At 35.7% G+C, this 18,993-nt stretch overlaps 1 protein-coding gene across 9 annotated transcripts in view; it reads right to left on the bottom strand.

The window, feature by feature from the left end:
- The window catches only part of LAMA2 (laminin subunit alpha 2), a 333,883-nt gene that overhangs the window by 68,178 nt on the left and 246,712 nt on the right, over positions 1–18,993 (bottom strand). For all 9 annotated transcript variants that reach the window (XR_012055037.1, XM_030267881.4, XM_072926874.1 and 6 more), the window contains 4 exons: positions 13,031–13,173; positions 12,426–12,524; positions 7,701–7,812; positions 4,177–4,339 (listed from right to left, as the gene is read on the bottom strand). Coding sequence is in view for 8 of the 9 variants with exons in the window: in XM_030267881.4 (XP_030123741.4) it covers positions 4,177–4,339; positions 7,701–7,812; positions 12,426–12,524; positions 13,031–13,173 (517 nt within the window). In the remaining variant the exon portion in view is untranslated. The remainder of the gene's footprint in view (positions 1–4,176; positions 4,340–7,700; positions 7,813–12,425; positions 12,525–13,030; positions 13,174–18,993) is intronic.

Raw genomic sequence — 18,993 nt, 5'->3', positions numbered from 1 at the left:
TCTGAAAAGAGATTTTTAAATTCCACTAAGGTTCTATTTATGAAGCAGAATATACTCAAATATTCTCCATTGTTAAGTTTTTTGTTAATTTCCATTCTTGATATCCGACTGGCACACTGATGTGTCATGTGACACAAAGTAGTTTCCTACCTTGAACTGAGGAGGATTTGTAGATATACCCAATTTCAAGCTGTCTTGAAGCAGACAACTGCTTTAGACTAGAGAGTCAAAAATCATAAATGCTTTCTGGTGAAATAAAAAAACCTAAACCTAGATACTTGGATTTATGACTCCCAGTAGTCAAAAAATTTTACTTATCTAAAATACACTCTGGAATATTTTTAATGGATTTTGCTGCCCCCAGTTTTAATGGACTGGAGAACTGTCATCTGCTTGCCTCAAATCAGTTTCACCCAAGGCAACACCACTGTGTTAATCCAATGATATGTCAAGGGCAAGGGGAAACAAAAACAAAAAGAGAGAGAAAAAAAAAGAGGCACTTCAGGCACTTCCAAAATGATGCTTTAGAGAAAAGAAAAATCCTAAGTAATCAGGAATATGTAGGATAGATAATAATTATGGAAGAAATTTATCACGCTTCCATCTAGTACAGATTAAGTTTTGTTTGCTGTTTCATTATGCTGAAGCATGGAAAGCAAGAATTGTATTTTCTGAAAAATGACTTCAGTTTGGTCTGCATGTAGTCAGCTCCATTAGTAATCTTCTAAAAATAAACATATAAATAAATGCACACCAAAAGATATAGGGAAGGAGGAAAAGATATGCTGACACTGGACATAATTTAGATGAAGGGTCTGAAGTGGAGCTAAGGGAAGTCAAATTGTCATCTTAGTTTTGGGATTTTCTGAGATGGATTGCAGGTTTTTTTCCCATCAATTCTGCCTTTAGTTTTGATGAAAAAAATCATTCACATATTGAATTCACAACTTCAGAGGATAAAATATTTAATCAAAAATTAAATCCCAATATTGACACCCTGTCACAGAATTGTAGAAAGGAATTCAGGATTCCTCTCATACCTCCTCCATTATTCTTCTGTTAAGAAGTTCCTGTTTTAAACTTCTGGCAAATTTTGACACCCTTATGACACTGCAGTACTGGAGGAACAGTACCAAACAGATGGATTTTCCTTTTATTCCCTTGCCTCATAGCACAGTTCAAACTACTTATCCATCCAGTAGTCTACCTGAAAACTCTTCCTTGCTCCTAAGATAGCACTTTCATATTGATCTGTTGTGCATTTTCCCTCTGCTCTTTCTAATGAAGTATGAGGCAATCTGTTCCTTGTAATCTCTTGCTTTAGAATTTTTGTGTGACTGGACTGCACCACATTTCTTGATATATTCTCTTGTAGACTTAAGCTATACTATTTTCATTGGATACCATCCTAGAAAAAGAATAAAACTACATAAAATGCTTGAAGTTTTAGAAAAAACAATCACAGATCTGGCCTAACACATGGAATGCTGAATGGTCTGGATGCTCAAAATGAGTGCAAGAGAACAAACAAGATTAGAAACTCATGACAAAATTATTAAAACCCATAAACTGCATATGAGAGTCTAAATATGTTAGAATTGTCCTACCAGGAGAAGAAATAAGGATTGTAACATCATGAATAGCATGAATAAGGTGATCAACTGTCCAATGTCTCTTCAGAAACAAAACCAAAAATATCAGGAAGCAATGTCAAAACATAGGAGGCATATCTTCCAACACTGTATGGCTGAGTTGTGCAATGCATTCTCCCAGGAAAGTGGATTATAGAAATTCACAGAGGTTCAGAAGCCATCAGACAAATTAGTGGAAGAAAAAGTCACATAAAAATAAAGCTACTCAGCATACTAAACAGAAAGAAAGAATTCTGGCTCGCAACATCCCTTGATAGCAACTCAATGGCATCTGAGAAAACATGAAGGAATGTCATAAAATAGTGAGAGATATACTTCATAAATATTAAAATCATGGCACTTCAGAACAGCAACTGCTGTATTTCTCTACATGCTCTTTTTAGAGAGAAGTTATTGATTAATATGCCATTTCAGTACATTAAGGCAGTAAAAGCTGGATTTGAAAAATTTGAAGGAAAATAAGGGAAAAACCTGCATATTTAAGAGAAGCTTTGCCATCTATGAAAAGAAGCAAACTTTATTTGCCTTCTTCATTTAAGTTTTGAGAATTCACTGGAAACACAGAACAGAATCCACTGAATTTTGTCATTCTGTTCTTGGACAAAATTCTGAAAACAGAATACAATCACTGACAGAAGACAACTCACCAAAGAGTAAGCATGATTAACTACTTCAGAGTGATCATGAGGCTTGTAAGAGCCTTACTTTATTCATAAGTAAATATTTCAAATGGGTCTGTAGAGAATACATACATGTGTGGAGCACAGAAATCCACACCCATGCACCTGTACCTCCAGAGTTCTAAGAATAATTAATTTCTCTTCATTCATCTTCCTTGCAGAGTGTAGCCTATCCACTATCTTACTACACTATTTAAAGAGTTTTATAACATTTACCTTCAAGAGGCATTTTCAGAAAACAACATCTCCAGGGTCCTTTCCTCTCTACCCTGTAATGCACAGTGACTAATTTTCCCTTTGTTGAGTTGACTGCCAAAATTTCTTGGATCTCATTGACTGCCTATGAAGAGGTAACCTTATCCTTAAGATAAACCATAACACTTTATTTGAAATCAATGAATATAGTAATGTATCTCTTAGTATACAATGTATTCCTATATCAAGAAATTTAAACCCCTGCTTTGTACATTTCAGGAAGAATAGAGGAAGGACAGAAGTTCTGTCCCTCCAAAAAAAACCCAAAAAAAAAACCCCAAAATACCCCAAAAAAACCCCACAAACCCCTGCTGCATTTTTTACTCTAGCTGTTGGGCTAGAGTTGGAAATTATTCCATCATGGTCAGACTGTTTTATGTTGTCTGTAGCATATTTGAGGACTAATAACACTTTGTTTGAAAGGACCTTCTCCAGCCAGTCCTAAATTTGCAGGCAGCGCTTTCAAAGGTTCGGCTAAATTCTTCTGTTCTCTGCTTTTTTCTGGTTTATTTCTGTGTGTGTGTAGAGAAGGCATTGAAGAGACTCAGTGGAATCAGATGAAAAAGCAATAAAACAGTGCTCACAAATAAGTTTGCAATATATTCTTTCTCAAGAGAATAGAAAGCAGAGCTATCAGTTATTGGAAGAAATACTGCACTAGCAGGATTTCCAGAAAATGATCTGGTTTATAAAGTCTAAGATAGGCAGAGCAAATCTGATTCTAAACTGCTTGGAATTCTCAGCTAATTTTGTATTCCATTTATGTCTCCTTACAGTATGCACGCACCTGATAACTGGCATTTTCAGGCCTGCATAACTCTATCCCAGACAGTTTTCTGATCCATCACAACTTCAATGGACCATGTCACTGCTCAGCTGGATTCCCTGCTAGTTCTTTGCACTGGTGAAGAGCTGAGCAAAGCCCAGCTCTACAAATATGCCTGGTCTTACTCATACAGACATAATAAACTACCAGAATTTTTAACTTCAAGCCAAGTATTTTTACCAATCAGGTACGTTTTCAGCATTTGGCATATTGCTTTATAAACAGCTGACAATATAATCCTATATATACATTTATTTACAGATAATTAAATAATAAAACAGCAGGCTTCTGAACTATGCCACAGAAATGGTTTATTCTGACCTACACCATTCTAAACATGGCAAAATATATTCTTTACAATGTCTACACTATTGAACAAACTTTTCAGACAGTTATTATTTTTATTAGACCAACTAGTTTTCCAGGAAAAAACCCAAGCTTCCAGATTAAATTTTTAGTACAAAAGCCATTCATCAGATCTGAAGCAGAAACTAAAAACAATCTGAGAAAAATTAGAATTCAATTAAAAATGCTGATGGCACCTGTGGAGCAGGGAAATAACTTCCTAGGGATTGCATTCCACATATGTAAGCATTTTCAGAAATGCAAATGCTATATAAACAGATATAAAATATTAGACTTTGCTTTCTTTCACATTTCTGTAAGCCTCAGCCATTAAGCTTGACTAGCAAACATGACAATCACATTTACAAGAGTCAGACATTGTCACTAGGAGGTTGAAGACTAGGGTCTCTCTACTCACTTTAACTCATCTTGAGCTATTTTTTCTTGAACACTGAGGTCTCTGTTTCTCATCTCTATGACCATTCCTTCAGCCTCACTCTGCAGTTCTGGAAGACTCTTCTCCAAAGTCTTATCTTGAGTTCTGAGTGTCTCATTTAGTTTTAAAGCATCTTCTTTTGCAGCTGCAGGGGACCAAAATACATTTATGTAAGGAGCTAATAATTAAAAATAACAGAGAAGCTTGTCAACTCTATCAGCAAATGGAACACAACTTGCACTGGTTATTTCTGCTGTGAAATATAAAGGATGGTTAATCCAATGGTCAGCAACAAATCAGATGGTCAAATCAGATGTAACAAATCCAATGGTCAGAAAAAAGTGAGAAAGTAATATATGTTTCATCAAACCTTTTATTATAGTTCACTTTCCAATAATTAAAGAAGTCATTGGATCCAATATAATACATACATTTCTTCCTTCTCCTCCCCTTGAAAGAAAGAATTTTCATTGAACCTTCAAAACAAGTAGAAGATAGTTTGCTATATTGCTTGTAGAATTAAGGAGCAGGCAGGACAAGCAATGAAAATTAGGCTTAAATTACTTTTGGAGAACCTCAAAATAAGTAATTTTTAGCATTCAGACTTAACAGTGCTAGGAAGAATAAGAAGTTGTGAAATTTTAGAAAATGAAGCAGAAGAGGAGTGAAAGACACCCACAGAAGTCTAAACTCACTCATGTGTTTAAAAGAAGATACTCAGAAATGGAAAATAAAAATATGGAGGTTGGAATACATGAAGGTACACTATAAATGTGTTTGGAACAGTTGAATTATTCTCAACAGATAAAGCTGTACACATGGCATCATACTCAAGGATGGACTAAAATCTTTCTGCCATAGCACACCACAGCATATTAGAATACCCACTTTCAGAAGCAGCTAGGTAATTTATGGCAACCAGTTCCATCTTCAATTTCCAAAAGCACAGCTGCCCTTCCATAGGTACAGAGCTCCCAAGTAACTGATTTCTCTAAAATGGCACTGTTCCTGGTCACAGGGGTACTTACGAGTATTTAAAATTAAATCTTTAATTTAAGAAATGAAAATCAGTTTTTCAAACCTCCATAAATTACCATTTCATCTACACATCGTATTGGTTTAGAGCAAATTATGAAGAAAATACTAATCTAATAATGTCTTTGATTAGCTGGTGAGAACTGAGAATCGTCTTTAACAATGAGTGGTTTTGTGAGGTCTGGAAAAAGACTACACTTTCCTCAAATGGATCATGGATGACTCCTGTATGTACTATATTATGTATCATTACTAAGGTACCTCAGGCCAGGAATAGGTTTATATTAATATTTTTAAAATTCTATTAAAAAATAGGGAGTAACCTCCCTGAATATTGACCTTAAAAGAGAAAATGAATATGTTTGCTACGCTTATCTTAGGTTTGTAAAAACCTATACCCGGTTTTATCCTTCTCTTCTAACAGTGTTTTGTTTTGTGTCTTGGTAGAATGCAAATATCAGAGTCCAATGGTGGTAAAAGATCTGGGTGCACTGACATAGACAAAGGCTAGGAACTGCAAAGAAGGGAAATTCCATAGCTAAGAAGGAAAATTAGTTACAGCTACTGAGAAGTTCAGAAAGTCAACAATCAGCTCAGAAGTGGATAAGTATTCAGAGTATGGTCATTAGAACCACTCACTACAAACTTCTCACTTTTAATGAGGAGTTTTGTCAGTGAGGTAAAAGGTATGAATGAGAAGAACACAGCTGTGTTATGAATCACCAGTGGCATCCAGCTGTAAAAAAAAAGTTATTGAGACATTATTAGGAGAGCTGACATAGCAAGTTTTACTCCTCCTCAAGAGCAACACTGAAGAAATCTCATTTCATGCTTTTTACCTGTGGTTTAGAAACATGGATATAATTTTCAGCAGAGGAAGGGAAATTACATGAAAGTGAGTAGGAGATTTGGGAGAACACTCCTTGTGTGATTCAGCCTAGGAAAAAAATGGGACCAAAGTCGAATATGATTCCACTCTGCAAATATATTTGGTGCTGGGGGAAGAACTAGGGAATGGAAAAAAAAATTCTTTTGAGCTGAAGAACCAAGGTTTGCTAGGGAACATGATGATAAACTAAACACAAATATATTTTTTTAGAAATGTGAACGATGGTAATTATGAAGAGTACTGAAACTGCCTCCTATTTAGATCATGTGTATTTGTAGAAATTACTTTGAAGATGAGCTTTAGAAAGTTTTTGACAGTAGGGGAGTGGATGCTTAACCCACAAGGCATCTCTCAATCCTGTGCTCTTGTATTAAATGTATTCTTAAAATGTTAACTTGGCCACTAGGCAAACACATTGATTTTAAAGTTTTTGTCTACTTCTAAGATAGTGCATAAATTTATTTCACCCTGTCAATGTTTTCTAACTCTGTATTTCCTACTGCTAAATCCGCTTGAGGAAATTTTTATTTGGGCTACAAACACTGGGCCTAAACTTAATAGAGTCAAAGACCTTCTTTTGCTCATCATCCCAAATTCATCCTGAAATAGGAGGAACATTGTTTTTTATTTAAAAAAATTCTCAAAAAACTGCTAACTTTTTCTTGTTGCTTTTCCCACTATTTTTTCTTGTAAAAGTTACAAGTCCTAAGTGCTTATCCTAAAGTGCTGCTCAGTTCACTTCCAAAGCACATACTGGGATGTGTTACATAAAAGGCATTATAAAATGTATTTTATAGCACTTGGACAAAAGTGGAAGCTTTCCCTTTCAATGACATAGGCCTTCAGAAGCATAGCTACTAAAACCAGTACTGCAGTGAGCATCTGGATGAGGAAAAAAGTGAGAAGTATTTTTCAAGTAAAAAACCCGTTTTTATTTGCCAATTATTTAAATATTTTTCAGCCATTTAATAGCGTTATGAAATATATAGGTCTTAATTCTTTAGGCCATCTAGAATCTACTTTACTCATAAGTATTTACTGCAGTGTAAGTGCGGTGAATCAGTCTGTGGAAGACAGGGCATTGACTTTGGCTCCATGCTTAGGTTGGGTTAGGAGTCACTTGCAAATTCCAAGCAGCAGATGTCCATTAACAGCAAGAAGTAAGCACATTTTTGAAGTAAAGCTGGTGAAATAAGATGAAGTGTTTATGTATCAAGTGCTAAAATTACATCAAAATTTTTTGCCAATACATATTTTCAACTGCTTTGAAAATAAACAAAAGCTAAGCCCTGTTTGTCACTTCATCATAACAGCTCTTCGGATAACTGCAAAAATCCTGAAGGAACATGCCCCATTTTCTTCTGGTCTTTGTAATTACCAATACACTAAGTGTTTATATAAACTCTATATACAGATTTGAAGAAAATTTGAAGACCATGTACTGCCTTTCCTTCATCAACATTTTAAGCACATGACATTTCTTAGCAGGTAAAGTTCTCTTCACTGTCTCTCAGACCCTCTTCCCCTACCATCCTCCAGTTTTCCTGAGAAACAACTCAAGTATTTTAATTTTTTCCAATACCTTCAGCAGCTTGGAGAATGCCTTTGACGAACTGTCCAAGAGATTTTGCTCGGTCATTAGTCCTCTCGGCATCCTGCCTGGTCTGCTCACCATCTGCTGTCACCTTGGTAGCCTGGTGATACAAATTCAGGGAAAATATAATTAATGAACAGGACAAGGCTGCACTGTGTTATATTCCTACTGGCTGCATACACGTACAAAACTTTCCTCAGGCCAGAGGCAATCAATGAATTATTGATCAGATGCATGGGAAATGAAATGCTCTGCTCAAGTACACAATTAAATTTTATTACCTTTTCCTTTAAATGGAAATTGGAAAGCTTTGTTTTAGGTTCTTAGAAACCCTACTCGTGTGCAGCAGCACATCGATGGAGACAGGATGAAATTATCCACTGACTAATAATATCTTTGCTTAAAGAAATGCTGTTTGGGACCTTTTAATAGATTCTTCAGGGAATACTTTCCATAGTTTCACAATTGTGTACTTTTCAATTGACAAAGTGCAGCAGGTATCATGACATGTTTGCTTCTTCCCTGGGGGTGTTCTCAAAGAGACAGTTCATTCCAACAAGCAAGAACTTTAAATCAACACATTAATTTGGCCAAAAAAGAGAGAGAAAAATAAAGAGTAGTTTTATTCAGCTCTAATGCTTGAAGTTGTTAATTTATAACATACTGGGATACTCAGTAAAATTTAAGCTCTCTGTCACTAAATGCTTTATAATTGCACTGAATCACAGCAGCAGCAGAGACATCTGCTGCAGACCTGAAAAACATACCGAGGAAAGGAATCATCTTAGGACATTCTACTTAGCTCTGGGGGCCCCTACTCAGAAAATGGACCCTTTTCTATTAAAAAGAAGCTAAACATTTCAAGACAGAAAGTTTGTTGAGCTGTACTGCAAAGCAAATGAAACCCGAAACACCAAAACCCCAAAAAATCCCCCCAACAAATAAAACCAATAAACCCCTAGCTTTTTTCTTTAGGGATTACATTCCCCAAAAAAATCTTGAAATAAGGCATTACAAATTTCCCAGTCTCTGTGAAATGGCTAGAAGGTCAATAATTCAAAATAAGCTTAGGTTTTCCCTGACTTGAACTGCACAAATTGTTTCTCCCTTATAAAACCCTCCACACTTTTCAGTAATAGTCAGAGAAATATTAGTACTTAAACACATTTATTTCTGCCTGATTAGCTTCTGGATGGCAGCCCTCAAGGTACTTTACATCTGGGTTTCTGAAATGAAATCCCTGGCATTATCACTCCACTTACAATTTTGGGCTACTTTAGAGTAGTTACACTGAAAGCAATTTACACCGAAAGTAATTTATATGAAAAGGGTTCAGGTAAATAGAAATATACAGGAAGAACTGAGACCCATACAGACTGGGGGGAGTTTGTTCTATTCCATCCCTCTATCAGTAGAACATGTCTTTTCACACCTGCACAGCTTTAATCATACTGTTGGTTACTTCCTCTAAGATTTACAAACCCTATTTACCTGCCTGGATACAAAACCAAAATATTGCTACAGTGAGCTGCAAGAGGCAATTGGGATAGAAAAAAGGCAAAAATTCCAAATGGTCTTGATGGACCACTGCTCTAACCCTGTTTGGCATTTCTGATGCTGTTTAATTTTTCATGTAATTGAGAATAGCTTATTTATTGTCAAACCCTCCACAAGCAGCCTTTTATTCTTTGAGTTTTATTTGTTCTGAATATTCACAATCAGTTTTATTATATTCCGTAATATTTCTAGTCCTTTGCTACAAATGGTGTTTTATAACTTACATATTCATTTCTTAGTTTTGATTACTTTTTCCACATTCATGCTAATTCAAGCTGGCCACATTAACCTCTCTATTTATGACTGAATAGCATGTACCACATTTTTGTGAAAATTAATCTGTCATTGAACAATTTTCATTTCCTTTCAGTGACAGCTCTCTTTAGTACTTAAATCCCATTCAGGTCCACTGAAGGCCTTTTGTATTTTGACAGAATTTCCTTTGCTGAAAAATAGGCTTTTGCTTCACTATCTAGTGTAGCTTTAATTCTGTAAGCCATATTAAATGGCGAACATCCTTCATACTGTAGTTGGCCATTCCATGGCTAATTAAATGATTTCATTTGTTAATAAGGTCCTAGTAATTTTCTACATATCCAATTTACTACAGATCAGCATTTCTACAAGGTCAGTTTCCAGCATCTTCTAACCGTTTAAATAGGCCAAACAAACTCTTGCTGTGGGAGCAATAGGGGTGAGGCAGACTGGATGCAGAAAAAGTGTTTGGAATCTTGAAGAAGTTATTTGGACATAAATAAAACTTTTTGGCATAAAGAAGATCCCTACCACAGAAATCAGTAAAGAAAGCATATTCGATAAGTGAACATGTGTCAGTGATGTCCACAGCTTATACTTAGTGACAGAGATTCCATGAAAGGCTTTGCTCCAGTCTGGAGTACCCACCTAGCAATTTAAATGATAGGCAAGTATTAGCAACTATGCACACTTTTTCTTTGTTTTGGCTTTGTTTCCATGGTTATTTAGCCTGAGGACTTAATCAAGCCTTAAAGAACTCTAGATAGCATCTGGAGGGTGTCCTACAGGAATTTCTCCAGCTAGTGAGCTGCAGACCACAGAATGAGGTGTAAACACAGACATATACAGATGGAAGTTCTTGGCTCTCTCTCCAAATGTTCCCAGTTATTGCAAACTAAGTTGCTTCTGCTACTACCAGAAATTTTTGAGTTAGAAAAATTCAGTACTTTGGGAGAAAGGCAAAAGAAGCATTTAAATCAAGATAAGTGATTCTGATCCCTGTCTTTCTTGAACACTCTAAAGGTAACACTTCTAGAACACTTCTAGAAGGGAAGTGGGGGTTTTGATGAAAAACAGTGAACTGAAAGGAACTGAAGATATCTGACCTTCCTTTGAAGGTGGTAGGTGTGGGAATGTGCACGCAAACATGTGAACATAATTAGTGCAAGAAAGACATGAGTATCTTCTATATGGCAAAGTAAATGAAGCACAGAATAATGTAAGAAAAGAGAAAGGAGTGGTGCACTGAAGTAAGAGATCATTGGCTGAAAAGAGACCACAGGGAAACAAAATCCCTGAAAGTTTTGTAGTGACTAAATACTATTGTCTTCTATATTTTATCTTTAAAATTATCAGATTTTTTTTTTCATGGAAATAGATTCCTCACCAATCCTCACCAGCTTTTTTTTTCATTAGTACTGGTTTCACTTTGAAAATATAGTGAGCCTGCAAATCAGATACAGGGAAAAACTTTGGTATCTATGGTGGTACTCTGTACTCCATGTGCCAGCCATTATGTAGTTATCAGCTGTATATTCATTTGGAAATGAGCCTTGAACACACAACATCAGGACTCATACTTCTTTTTGGAACACTATTCTTATTTAACCAAAAAAAAACAAAAAAAAAAAAAAAATAACAACCCCAAACTTCTCCAAGCCACTCTGTAAGGATAACTGGAAATCATAAGGCTTACAATGATAAAAAACTGCAAAATGGGAGTGGAGTGGTGATAATGTGGCCACCATAACAACTCCCCTAAGATAACACTTTTGATATGTTTTTCCTTCCAAGAGCTGTCTACAGAAGGTCAGAATCTACATTATTTTAGATAATTTCTATGGGGGGAATTGGAAAAGGATATTAAAAAGAACAACTTTACAAGAGGAAAAAAAACCTGTCTTAGCCTAAGATTGAGAAATATTAATAGAGCAAATATAATCTTCCCTGCTTGTAGAGCTGACATGGGTTAAAATTCCAGCTAGACTTAAAACTACTGCAGTTGCTTCTTGCAGAAAAAGAAAAGACCCAACAGAAGTGGAAAAGCAGGCTTTCACACAATGTAAGTACATACAGACAGATACTGATGTATGCACACACATGTGGGTGCCTACATACACAAACACACTTCAAATACTTTCTTACCCACTACCCATTTCAAAACTGCATAAAAACCACAAAAAGAAAACAGTTTCTCTGAGAATTTTGGTTCCCTAAGCCAAAGTACAATTTAGAGACATGATGCTAAAACTGCCTGGAGTTTGTGTTTCTCTGCAGTGTATATTGAACAGTACAGTACTCCACATCTTTCTTATTTGGTTCTTCCAACTCACAAGCATGACTTTTGGTAGTTCTTCACATCAAAGTAGTTTGGACAGATTTATTTATACTGAGGCTGGTTCATGTCCCTATTTTTTCTCCAGCAGGTGGCACAATTTATATTATTTTCTTAGACATTGTCTTTACTGACCAAAAGGAGGTCAACTTTGAAATAAAACTTTTGCAATTAAAAGAGTACACAGCACATCTATTAAAATCCAGAAGCTGCTAACTATGCTCATAAATAGTATGACATAAATATATGTCTTTTAGATTTCAAGAAGACATATATTTAATTAAAATCACACACCTCTTCAGTGTCATGTTTTCTAGATAAGATCATTCTTGGGTTATCTGTATGGAAGTGAAAAAGATTTCTTACCTCATTAGGAAGTTTTGCAGAAAATATGTGTCAATATATTGACCCACAAAAAGAGATTTTTAGAGGACTTCCTGTCACTTTAGACACTGAGACTTAGAAGCATCTTATAATTCATCTATTCATTCATGTTTATTCACAAGATTTCTGTCATTATGCAGCCTCAACCAAACCCATAGACCTCAGTGTGATCACAGACATACTCTTGTCAGTAGTTCATCCATTTCTGTCACCAAGGTATCCAGATTTTCTCGTGCTAGCTGAAGAAATCTCTCTGGTGCTCTCTGAGGTGAAAGCAAATGCTGTTGGGAAAGAGATAGTAGAGTGAAAAACATGATGAATGTTGATGCTTTCAAATATTGAAGAGAAGAAGTATCAAATATTTCATTACAATATGCAATCCCTTTTGTCACTGACTTGTGTCACATTCATCCAACAGGCTTTTTTCAGGAAAGTTGACAACTTTGCATAACTTGTAAGTATGGTAGGGAACATACAATATATTAAATATATAACCATTTTATAGACCAACAGCATGAAAACTATTTTATTTGTACACAACACTGCTTTTCTATGCAAGAAGTATAATTCCTTGCACATATGTTCAGAAATTACTGTTGCAAGATTTATTTATTAAAGTAAAAATAAATAACTGTAATACTTATTTATCAACCAAAGCAAGCCTGAAATAATTAAATCTTGAATTTTTCTTCTTTCCTGAATGTACTCACAGCTGTGAGGTTGAACAGAATCAAGTATAGTTGTACTGAAGCTCTGTTATTTATGTATGTGAATACTGCCAATGTACCTTCAATTCCTGTGTCATGTTCTCAAAACCATGTAACATTTTATATGGAGCAGGCAGTGGACCACTAAGGTTAACACTCAGGATCATCTGGTTTAGCCGATCCAGGTCATTGAGAAGGAGTCCTGTGCATTCATCATCGCAAGCTGGGGGAAGAACAACAAAGCTGCTGAACATTTAAGACATTTGATTTAGATATTGTATGGCACACATGCAACTCTGTGGGAGGTCACACTAATTTCATACATACTACCCCAATTGTGTAGGGTTAGAAAAATGGAAACAACAACTAGGGAGTAGGAAAGACATTATTGCTTAGGATTTAGTAATAGACAGTTTAATATTAAACACAAAGATCAAAATTGATAGGCTTACATCACAAAAAGAGGAAATATTTAATGTTGTCCACTGTGGACTAGCCAATATAAAATATTAAATTATACAGGTAATTTGGATGAAGTTCGAGGAAAAGAGATGGGAAATTTGGAGAATCTAAGGAGCTCTGTAAGAAAGATAGTACACCTATGGATTTGAATGCAAGAAAAAAACCTAAAAAACCTCCATATAACAGCATGGCCAAGCATACTAAACCTGTAAGGCAGATAGCTGAAAGCATCCAGGTAAAAATCCTGATATTCTTTTTAAAAAATGCTTTTCTCTACTTCTTTTCACTAACCAGCTTATAAGCTTTTTGTGTATGCTTTTCTTGCAAATATCCTTCAGGATGAAAAATATTGTTGTGTGCTGCATATATCAAAAGAAGTTTGCATTTCCTCCCCACCTTGCTTTCGATTAACTATCACAAGAAATTCTCATCTTGTATCATTTATGCAGCAGACAGGAGAATTCTTCATCCTTTAGAACAGAATTGTGGGAATACCTTTCTGTTTCTCTGCATAAAGAGCTAGCAAGCCCAAACATCTCAGGAGATGAAGTAAACTGTGAAACAATGAATTCACTGGTGATGTTAAGAAACGTGGAGAGTTGTACCTAAAATTTTACAAACATGTAATTATTTATTTCAGCAAAGCAAGGCAGTTTAATAGCTAAAAAAACCACACTAAGCAAAGTGTATGTTTTTGTAGAAAAGAGAAGGATTTTCAAAAGAGAATTACTTATTTTTTTTCCTGTAATGTTCTTCATGTAGATGAAATCTTTTCTGTGCATTAAAGTTTTCATAATTACCTAAATATTGTTATTATTCTGTTGACTGTTCAATATTCCAAAGACAAAGAGTCAAATTCAGAGAAAAAAAGAAGTAAACTATTTCAATACACCGTGACACTCAAGTGGTGACTGAAAAGGAGACACAGTAGATACTGGATTAGCGTAGTAAGAAGTGGGTGCAGAAGGCTAGCTACTACTGTTCTTTTAAGACTTCCTTTTGCATTTTCATGGCTTCCATTTGCAGACTTCTTCCTCCTATTTCAGTTTGTTACATAAACTGAACTGCACTGGAATTGCAGTCAATAACTGTAGGCATGATACATTCTGATTTATGCTCCTACATGAAATTTTACCTCCCCCCAACTTATTATCATCCCTGTTCTTGCCATCTGTGTGCTTGCCTTTAGAAGCCTGAGAGAATTAAAGGAAAAGCAGGTTTTACAGCAAATAATGTTTTATATAACTAACACTTTTTCTGTAGCTGATCAAGAAGGTAAGGAGACCTATAATCATTTTGCAGAATGAAAATAAATGATCTTGAAGCTGAAAAGAGTTTGCCTTTATAGTTCAGTTTTTGTTGTGGTGGTTCTTTTTTAATATATTATTTCACTTATGAAACAAGTGAAATCTACTCACTTTCAAAATTTTCCTAGTGGTTGGGAATAAATTGCTAAAAATTTGTTATGTGCTAAAGACAAACTCAATTCACACCAATAAGAAAAAAATGAAAATAAGAAATCACATGAAGAGATGAAGAATTCTCAATGAGTGGGCAATCAATAAGGGAGTGTTCAGTATAAATTTACACCTCTTGCAAAATAATCAGGTTGAAAAGAGGAACTACATCAAGTGAGACCACAGCTGAGTAGATGAGACAGGACTAAGTTACTCCAGTACGCAGTCTGTAATATACTGTAGCTATGGGAAATGTTTCAAGAACGTGATTATATTTTGCAAGACTAAATACTTCTGTGTCTATCTATAAAGCTGTCAGGATAAATTTGTGTCTAATATTAACAAATACAGCACTAAATTCAGATCATTACAGCAGTGCAAGCATGTCAGAGGCAAATCATGCAATCAATATTACAATAGTTCAACAAGCAATTAATGCAAATGACTGCATTTTCCATTTTCACCACACTTTTCCATGCACACTAAGTCTCTAAGGATTTTAACTTACCTCTTGTGAGAAATATGCCCAAAGTATGCATGTGGAAAGAAATTCTTTTAAGTTTATTCCATCTTAAGAAGAAACATAATGTACAATAAAAGGAACACATCTGAGTCACAATGTGTTCCTCCAGAGTGATTGTCTGACACAATTTTGCTTTAATACATTCATTTCTGTGAAGATTCAGAAGACTGTTATGACTAGGAAATTTCTGGTCGAAGGGCAACCATGCAATCTCTGATGGGAGGTGATATCCTATGATAGTCAGTGACTCTTCAGTATCATCTTCCTATCGTTTCAAACTAAGTGTTGAACTACTGTTAGCTCATTAATCTATTGGCTATTACCTCATTTTTTCCATTTCCATGCACTACTCTCACACCAAATAGCCTTCCTGTGCCTTCCAAAACAGAACCCCAGCAGAAAGCTGAAAGCTTTATCTTCCTTGCCACTGCGGCTGGTAGCAGGTATGATCAGTATGTCTCCAAGATACAGGAAAATTCATAAACAATCAGGGTCTAAAACACCTACTTGGGTTTATTTCTGATTTTTATTACCTAGAAATCCTCATCTGCTGGTTCTGATACATACCAGTACTAGTTGAGCTTAAAGATTGCTTGAGATGGGTGAAAGACAGGAGCATGGGTCTAAACTCAAGAGGAGCTCATTTTCTCACAAAAATGGAGAACAGCTGCTAGGCCAAGCAGGCATGGCCTAATTGAGCCCATGCAGCCTGGGAAGCAGCTGCCCAACAGAGATGCAAATTTAATTCTCACAGCTGAGACACACAGACACACAGCAAAACTCAGAACACCAAAGAAGCTAGTCCAAGGCTTCATAGATGTAGTGCTACTCACAGGATCTTTCTTTTCAGCTCACTCTGCAAAGGTTCCCAGCTCCAGCTTAATTAAGCACTATGTAAGAGCTGGGAGAGTCTTCCTTTCACAAATTTTACAAGATCTACCTCTGACAGAGACAGCATCTCTGCCTAGTTCTGAATTTGGAATGGCTGAGATCATGGAGCTCCTCACTGTTTTAAAGGGAAAACCTTGATTCTGCCAGGACCAGTGGCTGGGAGCTCCCTTGCTGTTCTTGGTGTAGGGCTGTGATGAAGCAGAGATTGACAGCTGGGAAAAAAAAAACCCTCTCATTGCAAGCATCAGTCTTGAGTGCAAATGCTTAAATGCCCAAGATCTGTTATTACAGGAATCTCATTATATAACTATCTTCTTCTACCAATACTGAATATTTAAATACATAAAGATGAAAAATTTTTGACTGCAGCAAGGCTAAGGATCTTTTTTCTTTTTTTCACCCCACAAGACTGAGTAAAGGAAAAATTCCTAAGAATAAAATATCTGTTTGATCTCCCTGTACCATGACTGCTTCCTGTTCAGTCACATCAACTGCTTAAAATTTAGGCTTTTTCTTGACCCCAAGGAACATTTGTGACAGGAGCACACATCCAAGGAAGGGTTTTATAGTTCGTGTTGCAACACAGCTCAAAACACTGAAGACCTTTTTTCTGAAGTCTCCACTGGAGTTATGACAGATACCCTGAAAGCATTCAGAATGTGAGTTCTGACTTGCCATATAATATGCAGAACAACACAGCAATAAAGCCTTGAAGTTCTCACCAGGATCGTTTTGTTCCATAAATATGGCGCAGCAGTGAGCTGAGTCACTGTTCCCATAACACTGCCATCTAGGCTTCTTCATTTTATGTACTACAAACTCTACAACTGAAGTGCAATGTCACAAAGTATAACAAAAAACACACAAGAGGATTACTATTTCTAAAAAAATGCATGATTGCTGCAGGCTTGATTCAAAATCTAAGAGAAGATTTGGGAGAACTTTTCTCATATTTGACAGTATACAAGGATGCTGGCAGCATTACTGAAATTAGCTTCCAACCACCACTATATATTCTTTGGGTACTGACTTTTTCAAAAGAGAAGGGAAAGTGAACCTACAAGGTTACTTGCTTGAGTCCAAAAATTGTAAGAAAGTATTCATCAGCAGAGTATTGTGAATATCTGTATAGGACAACCTAGGTGGTTATTTTAGCCGGGGAAATAATCCAGCCACTAGCCATTAGAAATTTTCCTAATGTGTGGTAGATGATACTCTTGTATTATTTATTAAAATAAAATTTACTTTTTGGATATAATTTTTCTTTCTCTGATGGCATCCTAGAGGAAACAAAATTGTTCTGTTCTAAGCATATAATGGGAATGGAATTCTGCCTGTGCCATGCACCTATAATTAATAGATCATCATTGTTAACTAACAGATAATCATTGTTATTTAGCTGTAAGTGAAACCTTCTCCTTTAGGCAACAGCTTTCAAAATGAATATATATATACTATTATACCTGTAGATCTCTAAAATATAACTGGTATAACACAGCACTGAACAGTGACAAGCAGTAAGCAACTGAAAAATTACACATTATGAAAAAAACCTGCAAAAACCCAGTAAAACAGATTATCAGCTATATCAGAAATAGATCACTTTAGTGAACATGCTTCTTTGCTTTCCTCCTCCTCACCTTTTTACTGAAAATCTTCACTTAAAAAATCTTTAGAATAATTCTGATAAGGGGTATATTAAATTCTAAATGTTATATTTAAAGAAGAATGCATTACAATATTTTGGCTAAAATACCTCTCTGATCTGATATAAATATGCATTATTTGGTTTTCCAGGTCATACTGTGTGATGACCTTTTATGGAATTTGCCAAAAATTCATTATTTAAACAGTTATTCTTTTTTAATTATTCAAAATAAAATTTCACTTTCTTAAACATTAACTATACCATACTAACAGAACAGCTTACTCACTATATCTTATACTACTTACAAACACCTTTTCAAACATGAGTGACTGTATTTGAATGTGTTTTCTTTAGGTTAAGAACCACTTTACCACCCAACTAGGGGTTGTCCATGCTTCTGACTGGCACAATGCAATTGCAGTAGTTAAAAGGAGCAAAAGTAGGTACGTGCATTCAGCTCATTTTAGCTTCCAAATGCAAACAGGATTCTGCTCTTGACACGAATTAATTTTATGTACATTAAGAGTACCATTTTTTTAACGTTTAAGGTTTTGGTACAACTGAAGCTGGTCAGAAGGTAATTTACTGAGTATTTTGCAACTGAGGGATATATGAAAGCAAAAAAGTACATTGTATACAGAACCAAATTCTCAGCTGCATTAAACTCAGATTGGAACCAAATATCAGTATTCTGAGAGCAAGGAAGGAAAACTTCAAGGTTGCCCCAAAGGTGTTTCTAATGGCTCTTTGACAGGGCAAGAACTATTAAAGCCAAATAGCACACAATGAATCCCTGCCAACAGCTGTGCTCTGAATCCTGTGACATGGCAGACACAGTTTACCACAGGCAAATTCCCACAAAATCTAGACTTGCCACACTCTCTTTGCCTGTGTCCACCACAGGCTACAAAGGTTATTAATCAGGTTTCTTTTTAATCAGGTCAGGGGTATTGTACTGCATTAGCAAAGGAAGGTTTGAAGTAATATGGGTATCAAGGAACCTTTAAACAAGAGGAAGACCATACAGTAAGACCTAATAGGCACATAAAATGTCTACTGAAA

This window comes from Taeniopygia guttata, chromosome 3, assembly GCF_048771995.1.
Source record: "Taeniopygia guttata chromosome 3, bTaeGut7.mat, whole genome shotgun sequence".
NCBI classification, from domain to species: Eukaryota; Metazoa; Chordata; class Aves; order Passeriformes; family Estrildidae; genus Taeniopygia; species Taeniopygia guttata.
The sequence above is the reverse complement of the archived record's forward strand: the minus strand, read 5'-3'. Positions and strand labels throughout refer to the sequence as shown.